General features: G+C 46.5%; 2 protein-coding genes across 2 annotated transcripts in view; both read left to right on the top strand.

Moving 5' to 3' along the window:
• Nucleotides 1-27424, top strand: part of RADIL (Rap associating with DIL domain) — a gene marked incomplete at its 5' end in the record, with an annotated part of 57855 nt that overhangs the window by 2514 nt on the left and 27917 nt on the right. The gene's annotated exons all lie outside the window — the stretch shown is intronic.
• Nucleotides 2555-11329, top strand: PAPOLB (poly(A) polymerase beta). Its single transcript, XM_082431583.1, has one exon. The coding sequence runs from the start codon at nt 7521-7523 to the stop codon at nt 9447-9449; it is 1929 nt and encodes a 642-aa protein (XP_082287709.1). The 5' UTR covers nt 2555-7520; the 3' UTR covers nt 9450-11329.

Genomic DNA, 27424 nt, shown 5'->3' on the forward strand with positions numbered 1-27424 from the left:
GGACCAGGGCTCTGTGCTCCTGTTCGTAGACCCCTTTTAGACCTGTTCCTTTTACGTTCGTCCAGGCGGGAGAAGGCCTGCAGCGTATTCAGCTTGGTGGTGGCTTTGCGAAACCTTTCAAAGAAAGAGTCTATTGAACCGGACAGGTCTCACTGACACACTTCTCTGGGCTGGAAGTAGGTTGTGTTACCTGCCTGGAGCAGGCTTCCCGGGCCCCAGGGAGTCGGCCTTCCTGGCCGGCCTCTGACTTGGGCGTGGCCTGGGCGCTCTGTGCCTCCTGGCCGTGCTGTCCCCTTCGCCAGCTACCGAGGCGCAGAGCCCGGTGCTGAGGACCCCGCAGTGGGGCCCGTCCCGTCCAGCCCTGCTCCACAGGTTGCGGGCGGAGCTTCTCCAGAGCCCGGGACCTTTGCATCAGGGTCTGTCTGGGGATCCTGATGATACAAGGATGCACACACACATGCTGTCCCACTCACGCACGTGAACACACACTCACGCTCTGCCTTGTTCCCCTGTGTAAGGAATCCGACGCGGCCCCTCCCGCTCTGCAGATGCCCCCTCATCTCCTAGCGCACCCCCAAGGTCCCAGACCCCCTGCCTCCTCACGACGGTGGGAACCACAGAGAGATTTGAAGGAGGAGGAGTGAAGGGTGCTGGTGTCGGGTGGGTGCCAGCTGCCTTACGTTGATGATGAGACGGAATCTCCAGCCCCTCTGGCCGCTTTTCCCCCGGCGGCTTCTGCCCACGTTCCTGACACCTGTGGTCTTGTGTCCAGGGAAGGGGCCTCCTCACCTCCTGGGCGGCCTGTCTGCGATGAGCCCCAAATGCTGCTGGCGCCCCGGGCGGCCTGAGTGTCGCCGTGAGGTGGCACCGGCTGCGGGGAGCTTGGGGCCCACGGGCTGGGGGGTTTACTGTTGCGGAGGATGGGGACCCAGCGCGGAGCGGGCTCCAGGCACCCTGATTCCCTTCTTGCCCCGAGGACACGTGATGTTGTCCCCGTTCCCCTGGCAAAGCGTGCAAAAGGAAGGGACCGCCTGTGCGGGCACGCGTGTGTGTGCGTGCACACGTGTGCGTGCGCGAGCACACGTGCATGTGCGGGCACGCGAGCGCACGGGAACAAATGCCGGCCTCCCCAGGCTTCAGGTTACTGAACAGTCACAGTGATCTTCTTCGTTCCCGGATCGTTCCCACGGCAGAAGACCCACCCCGTGCCAGTGAGCTGGGGCTCGCTCATTTCACGTTAAAAGCCCACTGCGAGCGTCCTCTAGGCTCTTGGGGCTGGGAGCCCACCGCAGGCCCCCTCGGGTGAACTGGGACATGCCCCAGCAGGGCAGGTGGCAGAAGCGGCTGTACCAGGCACTTCCCGAGGGCACTGAAGGAAGAATCCACCCGGTTCCCCTGAACGGTTTGGGCCATGGTTTTGCGCCCGAGGTAATGCGCTCAGGCATTTTGGCGTTTGTTTTCCATAAATATTGCCTTTCCCAGCTGCCAGCTTCTCAGTGATCTCCAGAGGATCAGAATGTCGTGAGTGAGTGAGCCCCGGGAGCCGGCGGCTGGCGTGGGCGGGGCTGCAGAGCCCTCGCGCGTGTTCCCAGAGGGCTGGCTTGTGGGGCCCGTGCCCCGAAGAGCGGGCTCTGGGCCGGTGCCCGAGATAACGACAGTAATCGCTTCTGCTCCCTCTGGGGAGGGAGGGCGGGCCATGTGGTTTTTGTCAGCGGCTGGGGAAGGGCGAGAGGGCAGGGTTTATTTGTGTTCCCAGGATGGAAGAGAGCTTGTAAACTGGATTCTCAGCCTCAGCCCCGTTGGCACTTTGGGCCAGCAGTTCCTCGCTGTAGGGGACCGCCCTGTGCCTTGTAGGGCGTTTAGCCGTGTCCCAGGCCCGGCCTGCTAGATGCATGCGGCACCCCTACCAGTCGTGACAACCACAGCCGCCTCTGGGCCTTGCTGAGTGTCCTGGGGGCAAGCTTGCCCTCGGGTGGGAACCACCGATTTGGACCCGGTGGCCTGGACTCTTTGGAGGAACTCAGTCTGTTGGCCACGCCCTGCGCCTCCTGTAGGGGCCGGTGGCCTTGTGCCCCGGGACCGTCAGCCCAGGCTGGCTCTCATGGGGGCGCCGTCTGAGGGACTTGGGTGCCTTGAGGAGGGGAAGTGCGAGCTTCTTTCTGTGCCGGTGGACACCTTCCTGGGTGGCCTACCCCGGCCCTCAGAGGCCGGCCATTTTCCGATGCTGGAAGGCAGGGCCTCCTTGGCTCTGGGTGCCCTCTTCCGAGGAGACGAGCTTAGAGGGTTTATAAAAGCCGCCGAGGCTTGAGGTTCTCTCTGCAGGGACATTTCTGCATCAGCACTGGGCTTGTCACAAATTGCCCTTCAGTGTCTGTGTGGTCTGGCATACAGTAGGTGCTTGTTAAATGCCTGTTTAAGGGTGGATGCAAATTAGAAGAGCAAGCTCCTCTGTGAGTCTCGGCTGCTTCCGGGTGCATCCAAGACTCCAGGGTGGGAATTGGTTTTCTTTGCGGGGGTGGGGGGGATGGGGGAGGGCAGGTGGGAGTGGCGTGCAGATGGCATGGCTGCCCACTAGTGCCGGTGGGGGCTTGAGTGAGGAGGAGCGCTGCCCTGGCGCCGACGGTGTGACCCGCCAGCCTCCCTTCTCTTCCAAGGCCGGCTGGAGCGGTGGCGGCAGGTGTGGCGTCTGAGTGCCTGACTTTGGGGGTGTTTGCCGTCATCCACAGACGGGCAGATGGGCCTGAGCCCCGACTACACAGGGATGTTCAGGCGCCTCGCGAAGCCTCCGCTGTCTCCATCTGCTGGTTGTGCGCCGTGAATTCTGTCCCCTTGAGTCCCCCAACCCCTCTGTGCTGTTTTCTTTGGATGTTTTTCTCCTCCCGCCACGAATCTGATTTTTAATAACACTTACCTCAGGATGAACGAGGCGATCTGGATTCTTTTCTCCTTTTATTGAAGAGTAGCTGCCTGTTGAGTGAGACTTCCTCTGAGCATATTCTCAGTGATACTGTCGTTGAGGGGAATGTTTATTTTATGTAGTTTGGGGGAAACAAAACAATGCCCAACTTTTTCCATCAGTCTAAAACTAGAAAACTAATTGAACTTAAAAGACATTTTTGAGGACTTTCAATTCAAAGAGGACATAAAGTTGAATGGTTAGCTGCTAATAGCCAGTTTCATAAAAAAAAAAAAAAAAAAAAAAAAATTCCTAGTTTTCAGTTTCACGTAGGAGCGCGGTGTCGGAAGGAGGCCTAGCAGCCCCGTTCTCCCGAGCCTGGTGTTGCCCACCTGGGGCCTGGCTGGCAGCACCCCGTCCTCCCTCGGGAGACTTCTGGCCAAGGAACCTCCGGAGGCTCAGTGCTGAACACAGGGGGAGATCAGAACTGGCATAAAATGTTTGAAAGACACAAAACATAATAGGAATTGGCCAAAGTATGGCCAGGGTGGACATTTCAGGGAAGGAAAAGTCAAGTGGGATCCTTATTCCAAATGCATTAAAAACCTACAAGTCAGAGGTAAAGTTATACAGCCAAAAGAAAGATTTCATAAATAAGGCTTCAAAGGTGCAAACCGTAGGGGGAAAGGTAGATGAATTCGACTGTATCAAAGTTTAAGCTTTGTTTTTAACTAAGAACATTCTGTAGCTAAGATTTAGCTCTACCCATGGTGCTGTATGTAAATCCAGCTCCTTGCTTTTTCTTGAGACATAGTTTCCCATCACTTGCGTGTACCCCATTATCCATTCTCCTAATCATGGGCTCTCAGGTTGCATCCAGCTCCTTCGTACTACAGACAAAGGCATGATGACCCTCTCGAGGGCCTGTGCAGAGTTCTCTGGGGGTCATCTCCAGGGAATGGAGTTTCTGGATTATAGATATGTCTGTTTCATTTCTTAGTAAGCACCGCGGGACAGCAGCTTCTCCAGAAAAGCTGCCACGACGCTGGCATGCTTTCTTGTGTGGCCCTTCCACATCCTTAAGCATTGGGTATGAGCCCCCGACCCTCGAAAATCTCCCCTGGGAATATGTTAAAATCAAAGGGAGCTGCAGGATAGTGAAGTGCTGGAGTCACGCAGCCAGAGAAACTCCCTGCAGCCGACTGACGCGAGCAGCGTGAACCGAGTTGTGAAATGATTTCCCCAGAGTCACAGTGTGTGGCTTTGAAACTGTCCCTCTACCTAAACTAAAACTCAAGAGATGGGTCTTTTGGATATTGATTAGCCAGTGATTTGAAGGTGAAAGAATTTTCTTTGTTGTGCTTATTCATTTATTTACTTGTCAGCAAATATTTGTTGAGTGTTACTATGGTAGGTACTTGATCAGGTACTGATCAAGTATATAGCAGTTGACAAAACAAATAGATCTTGTTCTCATGGCACTAAGGGTCTACAGTGGCAAATAAAGACAAAGAAACAATCACTCGAAAAACGGAGACTTACAAATTGTGACATGTTCTATGAAAGAAAAGTACAGGTGCTAATTTAGCAGGGAGGTTAGGGAAATTCTCTGTGAGGAGATGAAATTTAAGCCAATTTCAAAGTTGACAAAACTAAGTAGGTGAAGAGTAGTAGACAGTAAGTGGGGCAGGAAGAGCTTTCTGGGCAGAGGGAACAGCATTGTGCAAAGACCCAGAGATGAGAGAGAATGAAATAAATGCAGGGCACCGAAAGGCGATGTGGCTGGAGGGTGGGGGAAATTGTGGGAGGTGAAGCTGGAGAGATGGTCAGGGGTTGTTAGGTATTTTGGACTTTAGACTAATGAGAGGCCACTGAAGGGGTTAAATGAGAGGCCACTGAAGGGGTTAAAAGACCACTGTGGCTACTGGGTAAAAATATACTTCGAAAAGTCAGTAATAGATTAATTTATTGTAGGAGTCTAGGTGAAAATTGATGGTAGCTTGGATTAGAGTTATGAGGAAGCAGGTAGAGAGAAGTTGATGAATCCCAAATGTATTCTGGAGGTAGAATCATCAATATTTGTAAATGAACTAGATGTTGAAGATGAGAAAGAGGAGGGGGCTTGTCAGGAATGACTCCCAGGTTTCTGATATGAGCAGTTGGGTAGATGGAGATGCCATTTACCAAAGTGGTGACTCCCAAGAGAGAAACAAGTTATCGAGGGAAGAGTAAGAGTTCTCTTTAGACTGTGTTAAGTTTGAGACATCCAAACGGAGGTGGTAGATGGGATGTCAGATGATATGGATCTGGAGCTCAGAAGAGTAAACTTACTGTTAATAGGTGATATTTTAAGCTGTGAAAATTGATAGATTGACCCGGTAGTAAATATATATACAGTGAGAAGAGTTGAAGGCTTAATATGGAAACTGGAAGAACTCCAACTGTGGAGGCAAAGTAATGGAGGAGCAAATGAGACCAAGGGGAGGCCAGAGATGTACAAGACAACAAAAGAGTGTGGTGCCGTGGAGGCCAATGTGAGGCTACTGTAGGTGAGAAAAGGTGCAGGTCATTGGATTGAGCAAAATGGAGGTCACCAAATACCTTACTGATAGCTGTGCTGCTGGAATGTTAAGCATGCAAACCATGTTGAAATAGGTTGAGAAATTGGTACTGGCAATATGTGAGGTTAATTATCCTAGAAGATCTTTCTATATAAAGTACCTGGAAGTGCTGGCTGAACTATAACAATTCTCCTTTTAGATGCACAGCTGAGTATCCCCCCAAAGTAAAGTAATCCCTAAGGATGAAAAAACAAAACAAAACAAAATGAGGACCTTGAAACGTTAGAATCTTAGCTGATTATGAAGCTACAATTGCCCCACAGGCTCTTGCCAGTCTTTATAACCAAGAAATTTAAGTTTAATAGCTGTCCGAGAAAGAGACACAGAGCCTTGGGACCTTAGGAAGTAGAAAGTTGGGACTGAGACCCTCACATATATTGGGAAACTGTAAAGGGTGACACATTGAATGAGAAGACAGAATAGGAAGAATCTGCTACCTGGTAAAAGGAGATGACAAAGAGTTATTATCTCTCTTGACCTGGGCTCTGGGTGGGAAAAACTACTCTTTCCTAGAATTGAAAATCACCTTTCCTCTCAGGTGTTTGGGGTTCAAAATTGCACTACTTAAGTGATCTGGATAAGAAATTCAATTACTGTGTACATAATTTGATAGTGTACAAGGACATCAGATAGAAACAAAGTAAATCCTCTTTGGAAGGACATCTACACAGGCATCCCAAGCCTGGCCAGAGACGAGCTAACAATCCAAAATTACGAGACACTTGAAGTGATGCTTCTTGAAAAGAGTCAGTAGAAAACAAACTGTAGAATCAGATTCTCAAGAACTTAGGAATTGGAACCATTAGATATAAAATATTGAGTAAATATTTTTAAAATGTTTAATGAAATAAAAGGTAGAAAGAAAACAGGAAAGAACAGAATGTCATCCCAAAAGGCAAGGAAGATTTGGAAAAGAACAAGATAATGCTTTTAGTAATAAAAATGCAAATTTGTAAATGGTTATTACTTCAACGATGGCTTAAACAGCAGACTAAATATAACTGAAGAGAATTAGAGAACGAGGTAGACCTGGCATCACGCAGACAGAAACATGGGTTGAGAGACACGGGAAACAGGATGAGAAGGTCTGTCCCATGTCCACGTGAAGAGGATCAAGAGAATGGGGTGAGGGCATACTCCACGGACATGCCTGAGAGTCATCCGGGAGCATGGGATGAAAAGCACCAGTCTTCCGAATCAGGAATCACAGTGCTTCCTCTGTAAGATAAACGAAAAGTTTACCCCTTGCTGCCTAGTGGTGATGCTGCAGGACACTTCAGAGATTTTTACAGTCGCCGAGAAGAAAAGACAGGCGAGCAGCAGCCTCCCCAGCCGGAACCGCAGAAACCAGAGGTCAGCCGATGGGACCTTCAGAGCTGGAGAGAACAGGACCGAGAACCCAGAGTTGCGGTCCTGGCTGCCCCACCACCCAGGCGCCGGGCCACGGAGGATGCCACGGAGCTGCTTCCCACCAACGGACCCTGCCATAGAGGGATTCTGAAGGATGGGCCAGAGGGCAAAGGCCACCTGAAGATGCCACTGGAGAGGAAGGAGACCCGAGGTGTAGAGAATGGCGAGCAAGGAGTTGGATGGTAGGTCTGGGCAAACGTCTAAAACAGTTATAACAGGGCCGAACCCCGGGGCGCGGCCGTGCCCGCCCCCACCGGCCAGAAGCCGCGGCGGAGACCTGGAAACTACAGCCCCCATGATGCTCTGCGTGCGCGCATGCGCCGTGGCATACGTGGCACGCGCGGTGCGTGGCGTGCGTGGCGCGCGGCGTGGCGTGCGTGGGCGTTCTAGGACGCAGCAGCTAGGGCCCCGGCGCCATGTTGGGGCTGAGGGAACGGCGGAGAGGCGCTTGAAGCGGCGGGAGCGGAGCGGGTGCGGGTCGGACCTGGGCTGGTAGGAGCCCCGCCCCTCCCGCCTCAGCGGATCATGACCCGGGCGGCGGCCGCGGAGGTCGCAGTGGCGGGGGACGCGGCGTGGCGGGGCCAGTGCTAGAGATGATGCCGTTTCCGGTGACCACCCCGGGATCACAACAGACCCCGCCGCCGCCCAAGCACTATGGCATCTCCTCCCCCATCAGTTTAGCACCCCCCAGGGAGACTGACTGCATACTTACACAGAAATTAATTGAAACCCTGAAGCCCTTTGGGGTCTTTGAAGAGGAAGAGGAACTACAGCGCAGGATTTTAATTTTGGAGAAATTAAATAACCTGGTAAAGGAATGGATACGAGAAATCAGTGAAAGCAAGAGTCTTCCACAAGCTGTAATAGAAAACGTTGGAGGGAAAATCTTTACATTCGGTTCTTATAGATTAGGGGTGCATACGAAAGGTGCAGATATCGACGCGTTGTGCGTGGCACCAAGACATGTTGATCGAAGCGATTTTTTCACCTCCTTCTATGGTAAACTGAAACTACATGAAGAAGTAAAGGATTTAAGGGCTGTTGAAGAGGCATTTGTACCAGTTATCAAACTGTGTTTTGATGGGATAGAGATTGATATTTTGTTTGCAAGATTAGCACTGCAGACTATTCCGGAAGATTTGGACCTAAGAGATGACAGTCTGCTTAAAAATTTAGATATTAGGTGCATAAGAAGTCTTAATGGTTGCCGGGTAACTGATGAGATTTTACATCTAGTACCAAACATTGACAACTTCAGATTAACTCTGAGAGCCATCAAGTTGTGGGCCAAATGCCACAATATCTATTCCAATATATTAGGTTTCTTAGGAGGTGTTTCCTGGGCGATGCTAGTAGCAAGAACTTGCCAGCTTTATCCAAATGCGATAGCATCAACTCTTGTACGTAAATTTTTCTTGGTGTTTTCTGAATGGGAATGGCCAAATCCAGTGCTACTGAAAGAGCCTGAAGAACGGAATCTTAATTTGCCTGTCTGGGACCCAAGAGTAAATCCCAGCGATAGGTACCATCTCATGCCTATAATTACACCAGCGTACCCACAGCAGAACTCCACGTACAACGTGTCTGTTTCAACAAGGATGGTCATGATTGAGGAGTTTAAGCAAGGGCTTGCTATCACACATGAGATTTTGCTGAGTAAGGCAGAGTGGTCCAAACTTTTTGAAGCTCCCAGCTTCTTTCAAAAGTACAAGCATTATATTGTACTTCTAGCAAGCGCGCCAACAGAAAAACAACATCTAGAATGGGTGGGCTTGGTGGAATCAAAAATCCGAATCCTGGTTGGAAGCTTGGAGAAGAATGAATTTATTACACTGGCACATGTGAATCCTCAGTCGTTTCCAGCACCCAAGGAAAATCCTGACAGGGAAGAATTTCGTACAATGTGGGTGATTGGGTTAGTGTTAAAAAAGCCAGAAAACTCTGACGTTCTCAGTATTGATCTCACCTATGATATCCAGTCTTTCACAGATACAGTTTATAGGCAAGCGATAAATAGTAAGATGTTTGAGATGGATATGAAAATTGCTGCAATGCATTTGAGAAGAAAGGAACTCCATCAACTACTACCTAATCACGTGCTTCAGAAAAAGAAAACACACTCGCTGGAAGGTGTCAGATTGACAGCTTTGGATGACGGCAGCCTCGACTTGTCTGTAGACAGTGAAGACAGCACGTCTGTGTCTTCACTTCCTGGCTCTATGAAGACTGGCCCAGTGACTGGCAGCGCTCAGGGCAGAAGCATTTCTGCCCCGGCTGTGATGGCAGCATCTGTGACCACCGTACAGGTTCCTGAAGTTTCCTTGCAACAAGCAAATCCCAGCGACAGCCCAGGGGGCACGTCCAGCGAAAGCATCCCTCAGACTGCCCCACAACCAACTATTTCTCCACCACTGAAGCCCATGGTCACCAGAGTTGTTTCCTCAACACGTCTGGTTAACCATCCACCCAGGCCTTCAGGGAGCGCAGCAGCAAACATAGCTAATCCTATCATAGGAGTCTAGAGGACATTGTCACGTCACAAAGAAGAAAGGACCAAGGAGACCAAAACAGAAGAGGACCGGTCTCATAAAGAGACAGGTGCGACTCAATTGGAAACTATTCAGACAGCAGCTTCTCTGTTGGCCTCATGGGGAACATCCAGTGAAGACCTTCCCAGTATCCCTGCTCTCCCTGCAAATCTTATTCCTATTATCAAGAATTCAGTAAAACAGATTGAACTGAGAAAAACAACCTCAAGGGTCCATAAACAGTATCTGCCAACTCAGCCTGCTGTCTTCAAATGCTAAAGGAGAAGAATGAAGGGTACCAAACTAGATATGGTTCAAAATAGCTTTGTTAGGCTTATTTGATGACTTCCTTTATTGGGCTAATCTTGATCAGAGGTCCAGGTTAGTATGTGAAGCCAGAAGTACTGTTAATTAATGTGTCAGATTATTTATGTGTCAGCCACAGTTAAACGCTAACTATTTCAAAGGACTCCTGCCCTTAAAGAGGAAAAAGAGAAAAAAAACCCTCCAGCTATGTTTGTACCCATGACTGACATCGGGACTGGATTGATGTTTGATGCATTGTTGGGGAAAGTTTGCAGTACAAACTGGTATCAGAATTCCTTATGCTGTTGATGCACTTTATATTTTTATTAGACAGTAGAACAAATTTTAGATTTTTCAGCTTGATGAATTTCAGTTTTTTCCTGAAGGGCGTTCTTCATTATTAATCTTCAGATTGGTTACCATTGTGCAGTGGTGACTGTACTTCAGAAAAAGCATAAAGTACATCTAGCTCAGTCCCTGTGAGATAGCTGTAACCCTTTAAAATAGAAATGTCAACTCTTAGGGTATATATTTGGCATTGAAACAGTAATTAGTAAGTGTTTGGTTTTGATGGGACAGGATCAAGAAATGATTGGTTTTATCTGAAGAACTGTTTCAGAGTGCATACAGTCAGCCATCAAACAGCAGATACTGTCTTGAGCTAACAAAGCTCCATATTCTCTTGTCCTTAATCATTTGCCCTAAAAGAAAAAAAGCTTTTTGTGTCCCCTGCCCCCGCCGCCTTCTCTTTGCTTGTGTGCACAAGGTATGCTTGTATATCGTTTCACAGAAAACTCAGTATGCTAGTATTTTCTTAACCATGATTTGAAACCAACAGTCCTGTGGCCACATGGCTAATATTTTAGTAAAGCTTTACTAAAAGTAATTCCTGTGAAGCATGTTATCCATCTTGGATGGCCATTTGGTCTCCACATAAGAGAAGATTTGTATACTCCACAGAATACCTGCTTATAGTAAAGTTAATTTCTAATTTAAATGTGTAAGCAAAAAAGCGTTTTCTCCAGAATTTTAAACCAATTTTTATTTGTAAATGACTTTCTAAAATTCATCAGTAAAATTTACATGTAGAAACATCAGAAATTTCTAGCAAGCACTTGACATCTAGTTAGCTTTCTACTCTTTTGTTTTATCCTGCAAAAGATTCGGAATAATAACCTTTCTTTAAAAAAAAAAAAGAGAGCTCATAATTAGCAGCAGAACATTCATGTTTCTCAACAGTTGTAGGTGAATGAAAACTTAGTCTTTCCTAATCTGGACACAGCAAACCTAACAGGTTTTCCAAATAGCCTGATTCTGATTCTTCCTTTCTCCCAGCAGTGTTCCTTTCTACCACATGTGCGTTTTTCATGTTAAACTGCAGCTTCTTAAACCCTTTCCCTATCCTTTTAAATAATTGCCCCCAAAGTTGGAATATAGTCATTTCCGTTGTGGGCTGTGCAGTAATTGAGACTTTCTGTTCACCATGACTCTCTGACGCCTAATACACAGCGTTCCCACTACCTGTGCAGTCCCCTTCCACCACAATAAAATCAGGTGAAGTGTGTACAGTACCTGTGTATTTTGAATAGCTATTGTGTCATTGAAATTGCCAGGCGCACAGTTAGTCTTGTCATTTTGTTCACACATTGGGGAAAAATTAGTTTATTAAATGTTTCGTGTAACTGTACTTGTTTTACCAAGCTGGAAAGTTGGAGCTTTTTAATTCTAGTTTTCGTTACCTGAATATCAGACTATTTGTTTCATATGGTGTGAGTAGTATCTCATGACTGGAGTTTGCTTTGTTTTATAGTATCTGTACTCCTTGTATTTTTCAAGCACTATTTTGAAAACAGATGATGTATTTCTCCATTAAAAAACACAATAAAAATAAGCAAGAAAGAAGCAAGCAGAGGGGTTTAAATCTGACAATAACAGTTCAGATGTTCTTACTGTTGTTCTGGTGGGTGAAGTCACCGATGAACTTTTCGACTTGAAGTCTAGAATTCATGTTATAATAGGGAAAAAACGTGAAAAGGTTAAAACTTCATATCAATGATGGTACAAAAAAAATGGAGTTAAAAAATCTTAATCCAAAAGAAGGCAGGAAAGAGGTGGGGGGGGGGAGGTGGGAAGCATAGAGAAAATGGTGTAGAAAGAAAATACAATCTAAGGTGGTGGAAATGAAACGAAATATATCTGTCACTATATACATAATAAATGGACTAAACTTCCTGAGTAAAATGTGGAGATTGTCAAGAGTCCATGGAAAAACTAAGTCCAGCTGTACGCTATTTTATTTACGAGAGACACACCCAAAATGTGAGACATAAAGAATGGAAAAAAGGCCAATGAAAAGCTGTTACAGTAACAATGTTATCCAAACATTTCAAAGCAAAAATAATTACCAAGGACAAAAGGGACCACTGCATTAATGAGAGAAGAAATAATGCAGCAGGAAAAGGGACCAATTTAATTTTTTTTGCACCTAGTACAATAACCTCAACATAAAATAAAGCAAAGATTAACAGAAATTGCCAAAAGTGTCATTGTCACAGAAGATTTTTAAACAACTCTTTTCATTAATTGATACTAAGCAGACAAAAAAGTAGAGGGGAAACAGTTTTGAACACAACAACAGTGCTTGGCAGACTTTTCCTGTAAAGGGCCGGATAGGAAATGTTTTCAGCTTTGTGAGGCTATACAAACTCTGCCTTTGTAGAGTGAAAGCAGCCCTGGACAATATGTAAACAGATGGCCAGGGCTGGATTTGTCACCCATTCCCCCCAGCCGGCATTTGTCGTCCCTGATCTATTGGGCATTTGTTATAGAACCTTCCACTCAACCATTAGAAAATGCATGTTATTCTCAAGCACTTGGACATGTAAAAAAGAATAATAACCTCATGCTAGATCCAGAAAGTAAGACTCAACATAGTTCAAGTTATCTGATTCATAGAACATGTTCTCTGACTGCAGAACAGTAAGTTAGGAACAATGACAAACAGCATAGAGAGGAATTTCCTAAAGAAGACACAAAAAAGCTCACACCATGAAGAGACTGATGAACAGAATCTCTTAATTGTATCGAGTAATGAACAGTGAAAATTGAAAAACAGGCTGTAAGCAGGGAGATTTCATAATACATAAAACAAATGATTACTATCCAGGCTATATTGGGAAGAAGAAAAAGTCTATTTGAAAAGATGAAACAACCCAATAAACTGGCAAAAGAGATGCGTAGGTATTTCACGGAAGAGGAACTAAGAATGGACAATAGACATGGAAAGATGCTCAATCTTGTTAGTGAGGAAAATAGGAATTAAGACCACAGAGCTATTTTTCTTTTACAAAAATGAAGCCTAACGATATTCAGGTTTGGCAAGGAGGAGGGGGAGTACACGCTGTCTGGTCCCTTCAGGAGAAGGTGGGTGTTGTCTAGTGTGGCCCACGTGCCCCCACCCTGTGCTCCATTCCTTCTGCCCTGGGGGCTCCACTCCCACACTGGGGGGCACTGGTGGGTTTAACCTTACCAGTCTCTTTATCCCTTGAGGTGGCCAGAGTTTGTGGGCCACCGCTGCAGCCGTGTCCAGAGCCCTGCACACCCTCTAGTTTACCTCCAGCGTGCCACGGGGATGTCATCGTTTCCCGCATATGCCATGGTATCAGAGAAGTCAGGAAGCACTTTCCTAGAAAGACCATCCCATGGGTCACCAGGAGACGAGTAGGGGAGTGTTTGTGGCAGCATTTTGTAATAGCCTGAAGCTCGAAATGACCCACATACCCCTAAACGGGGAGTGGAGAGAGAGTGTGTATTCATGCAGCAAACAACGTAAAGCTGTGAGATTAAATGGACCAAAGCTTCATGCATCGAGGTAGGTGTGTCTCATAATGTTGAGGGGAAAGAGACAATCACAGAAAAATACACAGTGTGGCACAATCTACATAAGGTTTTAAAAAAAGCAAAATAGGGCAGTATAATTTAGGGTGGCAAAAATGTGAGGTATAACTATAAAGGAAAAACAAGGGAATGTGAAATAAAATTCAGAATAGCAAGGGCGAGAGGTGGGGAGAAGCAGGGGAGGTGCAACTGCAAGAATGCAGACTGGAAATGTTCTACTTTTTGCAGGTTGGGTGGTGGAGGAAATGGTGTTCATTTTATTATTAGTCTCAGTTGCAAATGCTTTCGTGTGTGTGTGAGGTATTTTGTAATCAAGAAACCAACATCAAAGTGCTATCTTAAAGACTTCTTTATCGGTTAGAAATTGCATTTGGCCAGGTAACAATTACTGAACCCGACACAGGGTGATTTTCTTTCACATTGCAGAGGGAGTAAGTTCAGGGCTGATGGGGGAGCTTTCCTGGTCCCCAGGGACCCAGGCTTCTGCACTTTCAGCCCCACCATTGTAGTCCATGCCTTCCATCCTCAAGATCACCTCAAGGTGCAGGATGATGGCGGGGCCGCTGCCATCATAGCCATCATGTCTTCATTTAAGGCAGGAAGAAAGAAGGAAGGGGGGAAGGCCGAAGGTGTCCCTGCAGACTGTGTCCTCCTCCTATGGAGCTTTCCTGGAAGTCCCTAGAAGATGACATTCCCTCGTCTTTCACTGACTGGAACTTAGTCACAAGGCCCTGCCTACCTGTGAGGGAGACCGGAAGTTGTAGTTTCTATCAGCTGGTTACACGACCACCATTCCCCACCATTATGCGATGGGAGAAGGAGAGGATGGGTGTTGGAAGGCAATGGTAGAGCGAATTACACAGAACTCATACGTTTACACATTCAAACGCTCCCAAATAAGTCAGGATCAAAAAAGACACTTCAATGTGAATTAGAACTGAACAGTAGTGAAAATGCAACTTGTGGGATGCAGCCAATGTGGTGTTTAGAAGAGGAGGGTTATGGCTTTAAATGCTTACCCTAGAAAAGAATAAAGGCTGGCAGCTGATGAGCTGTGTGCCTACAGAACTAGGTTAAAAAGGATATAAATTCAGTGAGAGAAAAAAGGAAATAAAACAGAGCAGAAAGTAGAGACAGAAAATAAACATGCAGTGCAGAGGATCAACAAAGTGAAGAGTAGGTTCTTTGAAAAGACTAATAAAATAGTCAAACCGGGAAGATTGTCGAGAAAAACTAAAGATGGTGCACAAGCAATCTTAGGAATTTAAAAGGGGTTATAGCTACAAATACAGTAGTTTTTTTTAAAAATTTTCATTTAAAGGATCTTATAGATAGCTTTATGGCAGTAAATTTGAAAACTTACACGAAATGGACAATCTCCTAGAAAAAGATAACCTACCCAGACTCACTGAAGGATAGAAAACCTGAATGGACTTATAACCTTGAAAAGAAATGGCATGAGTAGTTTGAAAATGTCCCCACCAAAACCAAAGTAAAATCACAAAAACATAAGACCTAGAAGGTTGTACAGGCCAATCTTACTGATATTCAGTGACAAGATGATTCCAATATTTTACATCAGACTATTCCAGAAAACAGAAAAGGAAGAAACATTTTTTACAACAAATCTCACCTTCATATCAAAACCAGAGCAAGGGAACATGATAAAGAAAAGTTATCAGCCAAATTCACTTATGAATGTTGATTATGAAAACTAAAACCAAACCAGAAATGTATATAAAAACCATCATGATCAAGTTTGATGAATCTCTGGAATGCCAAGATGATTTAACATGTGAGATGTTGGCTGGCATGTTGATGCTGGCTGTTGGCAGGAGACCTCAGCTCTCTGAAGGGCTGACCGAGTGTCCTCAAAGCGTGGCGGCTGACTTAACCCCAACACGTGATCTGAGAGAGCCAGGCACAAGCCGCAGTGTCTTTCATGACCTGACCATGGAAGTCACACCGCCACTTCCGCCATGTCCTTGTGATTAAACGGGCTCTATTCATGGTGGCAGGAGACTACAAAAGGGCTTGAAAAACAGGATATCACTAGGGACCATCTTGGAGACTGACTTCCTCATTGATCAACTGGAAAAATGGGTCCATTTTAATATATTACAATGGAATACCATACAGCACTGAAAACGAATGAGCTGGAGATACACATAGCAAGTGGGTGTGTTCATATCGTATGATACCGTTTCATCAGTTTTTTAAAAAATTGCAAATTAAATATATTTTTCAGAGATATTTACTATGTATGTATATAATATCTTGGCCATACTTAATACATGGAAAAAAATATAAATATACACATGGGAATTATGACCCCAAATCGGCATAGCTGTTATTTCTGGATAGGAGAGAGAAAGCTCAGCCATATCTAGAATGTGCTTTATTTCTTCAGGCTGCAATGGGTGCATTATTTTGTTCTTCATACCCTTTTGGATGCCTGTAATGTTTCCTACTTATACAAAAGGGTGAATAGGAGAAAAGAGAGGAAGCCTGTGTGTAGACAACTTTCCCACAAAGTTTGGCTGACAAGGCAGAATTCAGTTCTTTGGGGTTGTAGGACTGAAATCTCCATGTTTTGTTTCCTTTCTTTTTCTTGCTAGCTGTGGACCAGAGCCCACTCTCAGCTCCTTCTCCTGTAGCCCCTCCCATCTGAGCAGGGGGAACCCCTTGTTCAGACCCTTTTCTTCTGTGACCAGCTGGAGAACACTCTCTGCTTTGGAGTCACTCACATGATTAGGTTGGGCCCACTGGATAATCTCTGTATCTTAAGATAAACTGCACAGTTACCTTAATTATACCGGCAAAATCTCTCTTGCCCATGTACTTAATCACGGGAGTAACCCCAGGGGCAGAGATCATGGGGTCACCTTAGAATTCTGCTCCCACCATGACCTTCCATAGTTTTTCTGTGCTCAGATGCTCCTGTACAGATCTATGTAAACATGTACACATGCAGACTTTTAGTCAGTTTTTTTTTAACTTATTTTTTTAAAATTTCATTTTGTCTTTGGCTGCTTTGGACCTTCGTTGCTGTGTGCGGGCTTTCTCTAGTTGCGGCGAGCGGGGGCTACTCTTCGTTGCGGTGCGCGGGCTTCTCATTGTGGTGGCTTCTCTTGCTGCGGAGCACGGGCTCTAGGCGCGGGGGCTTTAGTAGTTGTGGTGTACGGGCTCAGTAGTTGCAGTGGGGAGGCTCTAGAGCGCAGGCTCAGTGGTTGTGGCCTACGGGCTTAGTTGCCCCGTGACATGTGGGATCTTCCCGCACCAGGGATTGAACCCGCGTCCCCTGCATTGGCAGGCGGATTCTTAACCACTGCGCTACCAGGGAAGTCCCAGTTATTATTATTTTAAAATGGGATCACATACGTAGTTTTCTGTATCTTTTCTTAACAAACTCCTTTTGAAAATATCCCCACGTCATCTGTTATCATTCTAATTCATTCATTCTAGGGCTTATGGAATATTCCATGGTGTGGTCAGAGCACTATGTATATTTGGGGGTCATTAAGAACAATTTTGCAATACATATTCCTGTATATACCGTATTTCACCACATAAAAGATGTTATTGATTGTAAGATCACCATACCTACTTACCACTAACATAAAAAATACTACAAGTTAAACTAGGACACAATGCCTTATTATTATTACTTGGGATTCTTAGTTTTGTACTTACCTAAAGAGCTCTAATAAACCTGAAGATTTATTTAAACATGGACTTTAATCTATATTGGTTCTGTGCACACGCACACACAAAAAGATAAATAGGAGCGAAATAAATTCAAAGTCTTCTTTTCGACTCGAGCTGTCACTGCACATTTCCACACAGCGCCCTTTTTTGTGCCCTCAAGGATATTGCTGATGCCACATTTCTTGAAAGTGCTCCACTGTTATCCCTGGGATTTTCTCTCAAGCTGTTGGCCCAAAATTCTGCAAGTTTGCACATGACAACCAGAACTCATTCATTCTTCAAATGGCCCTTAAGTGACTGAAATGTTGCAGAATCTCGCCCCCCAGGAACAATAGCCAAGTTCTCCCATGACAGCTGCTGCCTGGGACGCTCCACAAGAACGCAGGATGCGTTCAAAGATGTTAAAAAGTGCAAAAAAGTGTGTCTAGGAATTGATGAAATACATACCGTAAGTGCGTGCATTCATTCATTCGTTTGTTTAGAAGGTTGAAAAGTATGTACGTTTAAAAACTTACTTTCACCAGTTATATATACGTGCACAGTTAAAGCGATACTTTCTCATTGCTGATTAGAAATAACAAAACAAAGCAAAAAAGCTGAAGCAGCAGGTCCCTGCACTAGCCTTCCCTCTTCCCAATTTGCCCTGCCCAGAGGGAACCAGTTTCAGTTGTGAACTGTTCCTTATTTGGCATTTAATTCCACAACTTAAAGTAACACATTTATCCCACTACTGCTTGGTTTTTACTTTCTGAGGGTGATCTAGTGACTTCTTCCATGAAGATGAGAATTCAGCTCTGTTCGCCACCCCTTTTAAAATATCAGCTTCCCTCGCCCTGTCCTCTCAGGACAGTTGTAAATTTGTTTATATTAGTAATCAGTGTTTACATTTTTAGGACCAGAGACGGCTTTTTACAGCTGAGGCCTGGTGTACACAAAGATCACCTTTCCTTCAAGTCCAGCTTCCAGTTTCTTGGAAATTAATTATTGGTATTATTTTTTGCCCTTTTTCTTGGTACTTTTCACTAATTCAGCATTTCTCCATCCTCTGCCAGTATCTCTCTTCCAGATGCTCAGGTGTGTGGCTGGTTTTATCCAGTTTGGGCGCCTTCCGCCTGCTCAGGTCGGGCCGGCTGCTCTCGAGCCCGCTCTCAGCCGTCCTCGCCCTGGTGCCTCTGCAGAGGAGACCCCTGTCTCCGCTCCCTTTTCCCTGGTTCTTGCTTTACAACTGGTTGAGGTGGACCAGCTCCTCCCGTGGCCTCCTGGGAAAGTGTCCATGAGAGGTGAAGTTGCTTAAAAGATCTTTGCTCCACCTTAATGCTCGATTAATAGCTTAGCTGGGCGTAGAGCTTTAGATGAAAATCCTTTTCTCTCCTAGAATTTTGGAGGCCTCAGTCCATTCCTTTCAGCTCCCAGTGCCTCCGGGAGAGGCTGGGGCGTGTTGGGACGCTCACTCCTTTGGACGTAATCTCTCTCTCCTCCCTCTGGAGACACAGGTAATTTCTTCACACTGCCTCATTCTGCAGACTCTCAGTGTGTGTCCTGGTTGGGGTGTGTTTGCACCCTTTCTGCTAGACTTTTGTTTTTTTATGTAAAAAATTATGGTTGTATATGTTACCGTATTTGTTTATAACGTCCATATTCTCTTATCGTATTAAGGTTATTAAAATTTGCTGTTTGCGTATTTTGACCCCTTATGCATTTTTAAATTTTTGGCCGTGTTGGGTCTTTGTTGCAGTGCGCAGGGCTTCTCATTGCGGTTTGGCTTCTTGTTGCGGAGCGTGGGCTCTAGGCACGCAGGCTTCAGTAGTTGTGGCACGTGGGCTCAGTAGTTGTGGCGCACAGGCTTCAGTAGTTGTGGCTCACGGGCTCTAGAGCACAGGCTCAGTAGTTGTGGAGCACAGGCTCAGTAGTTGTGGCGCACGGGCTTAGTTGCTCCGCGGCATGTGGGACCTTCCCGGACCAGGGTCGAACCCGTGTCCCCTGCATTGGCAGGCGGATTCTTAACCACTGTGCCACCAGGGAAGTCCCCCCTTATGCGTTTTTAACCTCTACTGTGTGTCAGACTTTTAAGCTAAAAACGCATGTTCTTCAGTTCTGAAAAATCACATCCCTCCTTGGATCATTCCTTCTGGTTCGTCTGTTATCCAGGTTCTGCGTCTCCTGGACTGACGTGTTTTCCGGATCTTTTCTCTCCTAGTTTCTCTTGTCTTCTTGCCCGGTTTTCAAAGCGGTTTCCATGGCTCTCTCTTCCAGCCTGCACGAGCGTAGGGGGTTCGCTGCAGGGCAGCGGGGCGTCGGGCAGCCGTGCGGGCGTCGGGCAGCCGTGCGGGCGTCGGGCAGCCGTGCGGGCGTCGGGCAGCCTCGGGATGCAGCCTCCGGGGCAGGGAGACTCCTCACCCTGGACGAGGGAGAGGAGGTGCTGACCTTCGCGACACGCTGGTTCTCCAGGTGGAGCCGGGAAGGAGCGTCGGCGGCCCCTCCCGTGTGGGTCCTTGAGGCGTGTGAGCAGGGGCGCCGGCTGGGCTGGTGTTCCTCAGTTTACCAGGATCTTCTCCAAGGGAGGGCTCGAGGCGTCTCTGGGGAGTCAGACGGGGCCTTTGGTTTCAGCTAAAGAAAATTCCTGCTTCTGCCGCACTGCTCTCTCGTTGGCATGGCTCTGGAAGGCTCTATTTCCATCTGTGACTGGCTAACAAATGGCCTAAGCATTTTATCTCCTCAGTTACCCATTATCTTAATTAGGTTATTAGTTCCTTCTAGAGAGGGCTGCTCTTCCCTGATTAAGGCCCTAATTGGCAGGAGAAGGTCCAAGTTTTACCACGGAAATAATGCTCCTCCGTACTTGAAAATGTGACTTCCCCCCACTTAAGAAAATAAGACATATTCATTACTGAAAATTTGGAAAATAAGGGAAAGTATTAGGTAGAGAGTAGAAAACACCTGTAAAGTCACCACCTAGAGAGAATTGCTTTTAACATTTTGGTGCCTTTCATTCTTTTCTTACTATTGCATTACTTTTCTTACATAATTTAAATCAACCTATGTACATAGTTATATATTCCTTTTTTAACTTAATATACTTAATTACTCTTATCGCGAACATCATATTTAATGCCAGTGAATGGGTGGTGTGCCTAACCATGTCTTTATTGGAATTTTAGAATGTTTCCCTTTTTTTTTTCTATTTATGAGTAATGCTTATATAAACATCTTTGTACAGAAGTGTTTGATTCCTTTCTGATTATTTCTGTAGGATAGCAACTTAGAAGTGGAATTCATTCGTGGAGAGTTGGAGACTTTTTAAATATAGATGTGTCCAGGTCTAATATGATGTAGTTGGCACTATCCCGCTGGCTATTTTTAAATTTGGGGTGGACCAGTGCCAGTTAACATTCCCACGGGCAGTTTCTGAGTGTGTCCGTCTCTCCTTATCCTCGCTGTCATGTGATTCCATCATTAAAGAATCTTTGCTGATTTGAAGGGAAAGTGTACCTCATTATTTAGCTTGCATTTCCTTTGGTATTTGCGAGGTGGAGCAGATTTTGGAATGTTCACGAACATCTCTGTTTGTCATCTGTCCCTGCTTCTCATTGCTTTCCTAATCTTTATTTTGAAATACTTCAGGCACACAAGAAATAGATACAGCGTAGTGTAATGAACTGTTGGCGCACCCGTGACCCAGCTTAAGAAATAAGATGTCACGGGTGGAGTACAGAGGGTGGGGAGGGGACGCAGTCCCCTTGGAGGTGTTCATGGCTCTCCTCCAGGCCCGTGGAGAGGAGGCTTGGGAAGCTTAGGACATCTGCATTTTGCCCGGGACTTGAACCCCTGGGCCACTGGCGGGAAGGCGGACGTCGGGCAGCTCCGTGGGTGGAGGACAGGGATTTGTGCTGGGGGGACAGGGCCGGGTGGAAATGGAGCTGCAGAGCTGGCAGCGGGCAGTGGCCACTGGGGGCATCTCCTCCCGGCAGCATCCAACTTTCGGAGCGGCTGGTGTAGGCAGTGTCCTTATTGCTGGTCGGAACTCAGGGGCCACAGCAGCCTGTGGCCACTTCCAAGCGGGAGAGCCCTCGGCGGGATGGTCAGGGGGCTCCGGTCCCCACCCGGCGTGTCCTCAGGGTGCCCTCCACCTGGAGAGGTATGGCGGCGGGTCGTGAGGCTGTGGATGGGTATGTAACTGTAGAAGGGACTGCGTGCAGGAAAGGGCAGAAGACCCGCCTGCTTGGGTCAGTAGGTCATTACCAAGCAAGCCGCCGACCGGAGCCTCGCTGCGGGCACATGGACTCCAGCGCACTGTCCCCCTGGGGTCACCCTGAGCGCCACCCTCTCCCTCCCCCTCGGAAGGAAGCACCAGCCTGACTTGGTAATGACTGTTTTCTCAGTTTCCTTTTAGTGTTATCACCGGTGCATCTTTGCCTACGAGAGTTTCGCTTTGCCTGTTCTGAGTTATGCGGGTGGATTTCCGTCTGCTTCGTGCTGTGCTTGTGGGGCTGACGCCCGTGCTGCTCGGAACCGTGTCCCGCCACGTGGGTGCAGTGATGCTGAGCGACTCTGCGGATGGGTCTGGGGATCGTGCTGCGCAGAGCATCCTGGTCCCTAAGCGTGCAAGTCCCTCGGGGCTGCACACCTGGTAGGGATATTGCTGGACACTGAGTGTGCCTATTTCTACTTTACCTGATGGGGTGAAACAGTCTTCTAGTTTACCATTCCACTGGAAACGTCAAGTGCCTCGTCTGCTTTTTGCATTTTCTATTGTTTGGTCTTTTTCTTATTGATTTGTGGGCATTCTTTATTCTAGATTCTAGTCTTTTTTTTTAAAATATATTTTAAAAAATATTTATTAATTATTTTATTTATTTTGGCTGTGCCGGTCTAAGTTGCGGCATTCGGACTTCTTAGCTGCGGCATGCATGCGGGATCTTGTTCCCCTACCAGGGATCGAACCTGGGCCCCCTGCATTGGGAGTGTGGAGTCTTACCCACTGGACCACCAGGGAAGTCCCTAGATTCTAGTCTTTTATCAGTAATACGTGTTATAATGATTTCCTCCCAGTCTGTGAGTTGATTTTCTAAACTCTACTTATTGTGTCTTTTGATGAATAAAATTGTTAACATAGTTGAATTTTTCAATTCTCTTCTTTTTTTTAAAATTAATTCATTAATTTATTTTTGGCTCTGTTGGGTCTTCGTTTACTGTGCGAGGGCTTTCTCTAGTTGTGGCAAGTGGGGGCCACTCTTCATCGCAGTGCGCGGGCCTCTCACTGTCGCGGCCTCTCTTGTTGCGGAGCACAGGCTCCAGACACGCAGGCTCAGTAGTTGTGGCTCACGGGCCCAGCCGCTCCGCGGCATGTGGGATCTTCCCAGACCAGGGCTCGAACCCGCATCCCCTGCATTGGCAGGCAGATTCTCAACCACTGCGCCACCAGGGAAGCCCCGATTCTCTTCTTTATGGTTAATGCTTTTGATTCTGTTTTGGTTTTGTCTCGTATAAGAGATCCTTCCCTGCCTCTGAGGTTGTAGAGATAGTCCCTGCATTCTCTTACGAAAGCTTTATAATTTTGCCTTTCACATTAGGGTCTTTAAAGCCTGACTTTTAAAATGGAAATAAAATTCACATAACATAAAATTAACAATTTTAAAGTGTATAATCCAGTGGCATTTAGTACCTGGCCATGTCATTTTGGTCTTTTATTGTATCAATATGGTATATTGCAGTGATTGACTGTTGTGTGTTAGATCAGTCTTGCATTCCTGGGATAAATCCCACTTGAACATGGTTTGCTACTATCTTGGAGACTTTTACATCTCTATACATAAGGGATATTGGTCGGTAGTTTTCTTGTGATGTCTCTCTTCTTTTTTTTATTGGACTTCATGAAACTGCGAATTGGTTTCTTCAATCATTTCTGGAAAATTCTCACTTATTTTCTTTTCAGATATTGCCTTTGCCCTCTTCTTACTGCTCTCCTCTGAGAGCCGTCTTTTTTTTTTTTTTCTTCTGGCCGTGCTGCGTGGCTTGTGGGATCTTAAGTCCCCAACCAGGGATTGAACCCGGGCCCTCAGCAGTAAAAGCGCTGAGTCCTAACCACTGGACTGCCAGGGGATTCCCCCAGAGCTGTCTTTAAACGTGTATGAGGCCTCTCACTCTCTCTTTTCTGTCTCCTAATGTCTTTCATACCTTCTTTTTTCTTCTTTTTTTGGTCACTTTGTACCACATCCTAGACATTTTAGACTTGTCTTTTAGTTCTCTGATTCTCTTTTCCGTTGTGTCTGATATGCTGCATAGTTTCCATTACTGTATTGTTTCATTTCTAGAAGTTCTAATTGGTTATTTGTCAAAGCTGATGCTATTGTTTATAATTTCCTGTTCTCTACATATATTTCAAGGCATGTTTTATCTCTTTAAACAGTGTAAGCATGATCTTATAATTTGTGTATGGTAATCTTAACATCTGATGTCCTCTTCTTTAAAAGGAAAATTTTCATTGAAAAATAGCCTACAGACAGAAGCATGCACACATTGTGAGGGTACAGCTCAACGAGCTTTCAGAAGATGGGTGCACCTGTGTGGCAAGAACTAGAGCATTATCAGGACACCTGCAGCCTCCCTCACACCCCCTTCTGGTCCTTGGCCACTGAGCCAACCTCTCTGACTTCTAAAACCATAGTTCAGTTTTGGCTCTAAGTAAGTTTCCTATAGATGGAATCATATTATTTGTACCTTTTTGTGTCTGGCTTTTTGGTTTTTTGTTTTTGTTTTGTTTTTTTTGCTTATTCTTGCTTTTAGAGGAGTCCATTTATTACTATTGCCGTGCAGGATTCCATTATGTGAGTGGACCACAGTTGATTTGGTCGTCCTGTTGTTGGTAGACACTTGGTGTTGCCAGTTTGGGCCCAGTAGGAGTGATGCTACCGTGGGCGTGTCCCTGTGCGCGTCCCGTGGCCCCACGCGTGTTCCTATCGTGTGTATGCTGAGGAGTGGGCTTGATGGTCCAACGGTAGGAGACACCAGCACACGGCGCTTTCCAGGCCGCTCGTGCCGGTTGACACCCCCCTCCCCCAGCAGTGTGCAAGGGCTCTAACTGTCCCACTTCCTCTCTCACACTTGGCCTGTCTGTCTTTTTCACTTAAGCTTCCTTGATTTCTGTCAGTGGTGCTTTGTAGTTTTCAGTGACATGGTCTTGCACATCTTTTGGAAGATTTATTGCTTAGTTTCATGTTTCTTGACATTATTGTAAATGGTATCTTTTTTTTTAAACATACCCTTTTCTCTGTTTCTAGTATTTTAAAATAGTATTGAATTTGCATACTCACCGTATCTAGTCCCCTTGCTAATGAACTCATTTGTTAATTCTAATAATTTGTCCATAGATTCTTTTGCATTTTCTGTATACACAGTCACATCGTCTTGAAAATCATCACAAATTTCTTTCTTTCTTTTCAATCCTTCTACCTTTCATTTGTTTTTCTTACCTTATTGTACTGGCTAGGACCTCCAGTACGATGTTGAACAGAAGTGGTCAGCAGGCATCTGTATCGTGTCCCTAGCTGGGGAGGGGGGGTACAATATACATTTTTTTTTTAGAATTTTATTTGCCAATGGTAGAATCGATCCTAAAAAGCTAGGTAGCATATTCCCATGTCACTGCAGTCCCTTTTAAGGTTTATTGCGAGAATGAAATGGAATTGAAGGCAAAATACTCAGAATAAAGCTGGCCATGTAGCAGACAGATGCTCACCAAATGATCCTTAGGTAGTTTGTCATTGTCGTTGTACATTTCAAATACAGAAAACTTCAAATTAACGTCAAGGATTGCTTGATTAACTTAGGGCTTCTTCGTTCTACATCTTTTGCTAACCCTGAAAAGGGCATTCTAGTTTAAAAGGACTTGTTTAAGGCAGGTCTGACCTCCGAGTTTTGCAGAGTTTATGTTAGCAGCGCCTCTCCAGCTGTTATTAGGGATCACTAAAATAGTCTCAATTCCCCCAATTTTAGCAAAATTCCCTAATGCGTGAACATTTGCCTCATCTGTCCCCGAAGAAAACCACATCTCTGAGTTCTCCTGCAGCCGTGGTAGTGGGTGTGAGCAACAGGGGCTTCTCCGAGTTGTAGACACTGTTTCAAACCCTCTGATCCTGGGAGAGAAGAGCAAACAGGGCCCGGAGGTAAAACCTACAGCTTGAATTTATTGTCCTGAACTTACTGACGTTCAGGAAAAGAGCTGTGCTGTTCTTTCCAGTGCTGTTCTGGAGCCCATGACGGGAGCTCTGATGACAAATGCCAGCTGCTTTCAGAATTAACGTCCACCCGCCAGCCCCCCCCCCCCCCCCCCGGTATCCAGGGTCCTTTCCTCTCTCCCCGCAGAGGGGACGCCTGCACCGACACATAAAACACCGTGTGGCCTGGGGTGTCATTCCTCCACCTCTCCCCCCCTGCCCGACGGCTGCCTGGCCCAGGAGCGTCTGATGGAGGGGATGAGGGACCGCAGATCCCTGCCCTGCAGAGCTAGCTGCTCGCAGGCTTGATTGCGGTGGCGGGAGCTGGGGCAGCTGCCGGGAGAGGGAAGCTCCGCGCTCCTTTCTTTAACCGCGTCCGTTGTGAAGGACGCCGCCGTCATCTGTGTCACGGTTACACCTCCTGCAGGTTAGGGCCCCTTCCCCAGTTCCCCTGTGAGAGACACACAGTCCAGGAGCGGGCAGGATGGGCCCTGAACGTCCAAGTCAGGGCCTGTGACTTAACTGTGAGCCTGTTTAGGGGCAGCAAGGGTTGTTTCAGAATCTCTCCTGGTTGTGTTATCCTCCTAAGATGTGGGAAAGTGGTCATTGTGCTTCTGGGTCTGGGGCCCAGTGTTGGGCAGTAAGGTGGTCCCATGTGTGTCCTGGGGTTGGGGGGGGCACAGAGGCCTCTCCAGGTTCTGGTTACCCAGACCCCTCCTTTTATTCCTCTGCTGGGTGTGCTTCTGCCTTTTCACCAGGGAACAGACACAGGCCCAGCTCTGAGATGTGGCGGGTTCAGGCCCAGACCACTGCAATGAAGCCGGCACGTCGGTAAAGAGAGTCCCAGGAACTTTTTGGTTTCCCAGTGCCTAGAAACGTGATGTTTATGCTCTACTGAGGTCTATGAAGGGTGCGATAGCATTATGTCTAGAAAAACAATGTACATACCTTAATTTTAAATTACTTTGTTACTGTGCTCGCTTCGGCAGCACATACACTAAAATTGGAAGGATACAGAGAAGATTAGCATGGCCCCTGCGCAAGGATGACATGCAAATTCGTGAAGCGTTCCATATTTTTCCGATAAAGATGTTTACAAAATAAATAAATAAATAAAAATAACATACTTTATTACTAAAAAAAAGTCAAAATTACAATAGTAACATCAAAGATCATTGATCACAGATCACCATAACAAATATAATAGTAACGGCAAAGTTTGAAATATTGCGAGAATTACCAGAGTGTGACGCAGAGACACAAAGTGAGCACACGCCGTTGGAAGAAATGTGCCAATAGACTTGCTCAGCCAGGGTTGCCGCAGACCTTCAGTTTGTGGCACACCGTGTCCGTGAAGCGCAGTAAGACGAGGTGTGCCTTATGTAAGAGGGAAGAGGGGAGCCTCATATCTGCCACCTTCCTGGGAACCGACAAACGTTTTATCTAGAGAAAAGAGTTAGAAATCCAAAACGCAAATAAAAACGGTAGGTGCTCGAGTATGTTTTCCAAGCGCTCCGTGGGTTTCCCTTTCTCCCCCTGTGGGTTTTCTGTAGACAAGGCACTGGGGGAGGGGAGTGCCCTGGCAGCGGTTCCTATCCTAGCTGAGTTCCAGAACCTTCTGGGGAGCTTTTACAAAATACAGATTCCTGGGTGTCCTTCAGACCTGCAGGACCAGATAAACCTCTGACCTCGCTGACTCGGTCACCCCTAGTGTAGCGGGAAATGTCCAGGGCTGGGCCGTCCAGCCCAGCTCACGGGGAGGCGTGATCCAGAAATGGAGCGCGTCTTCTTCACCCAGTGGCAAGGTTGGGCGTTTTCCTCTAAGATGAGTAACTTGGCGTGTGA

Source organism: Balaenoptera physalus, assembly GCF_965194825.1.
Source record: "Balaenoptera physalus genome assembly, chromosome: 16".
NCBI lineage: Eukaryota > Metazoa > Chordata > Mammalia > Artiodactyla > Balaenopteridae > Balaenoptera > Balaenoptera physalus.

Bases quoted from the DNA above. Each gene is read 5' to 3' on its own strand.
- PAPOLB (XM_082431583.1), top strand. From the start codon at position 7,521: ATGATGCCGTTTCCGGTGACCACCCCGGGATCACAACAGACCCCGCCG.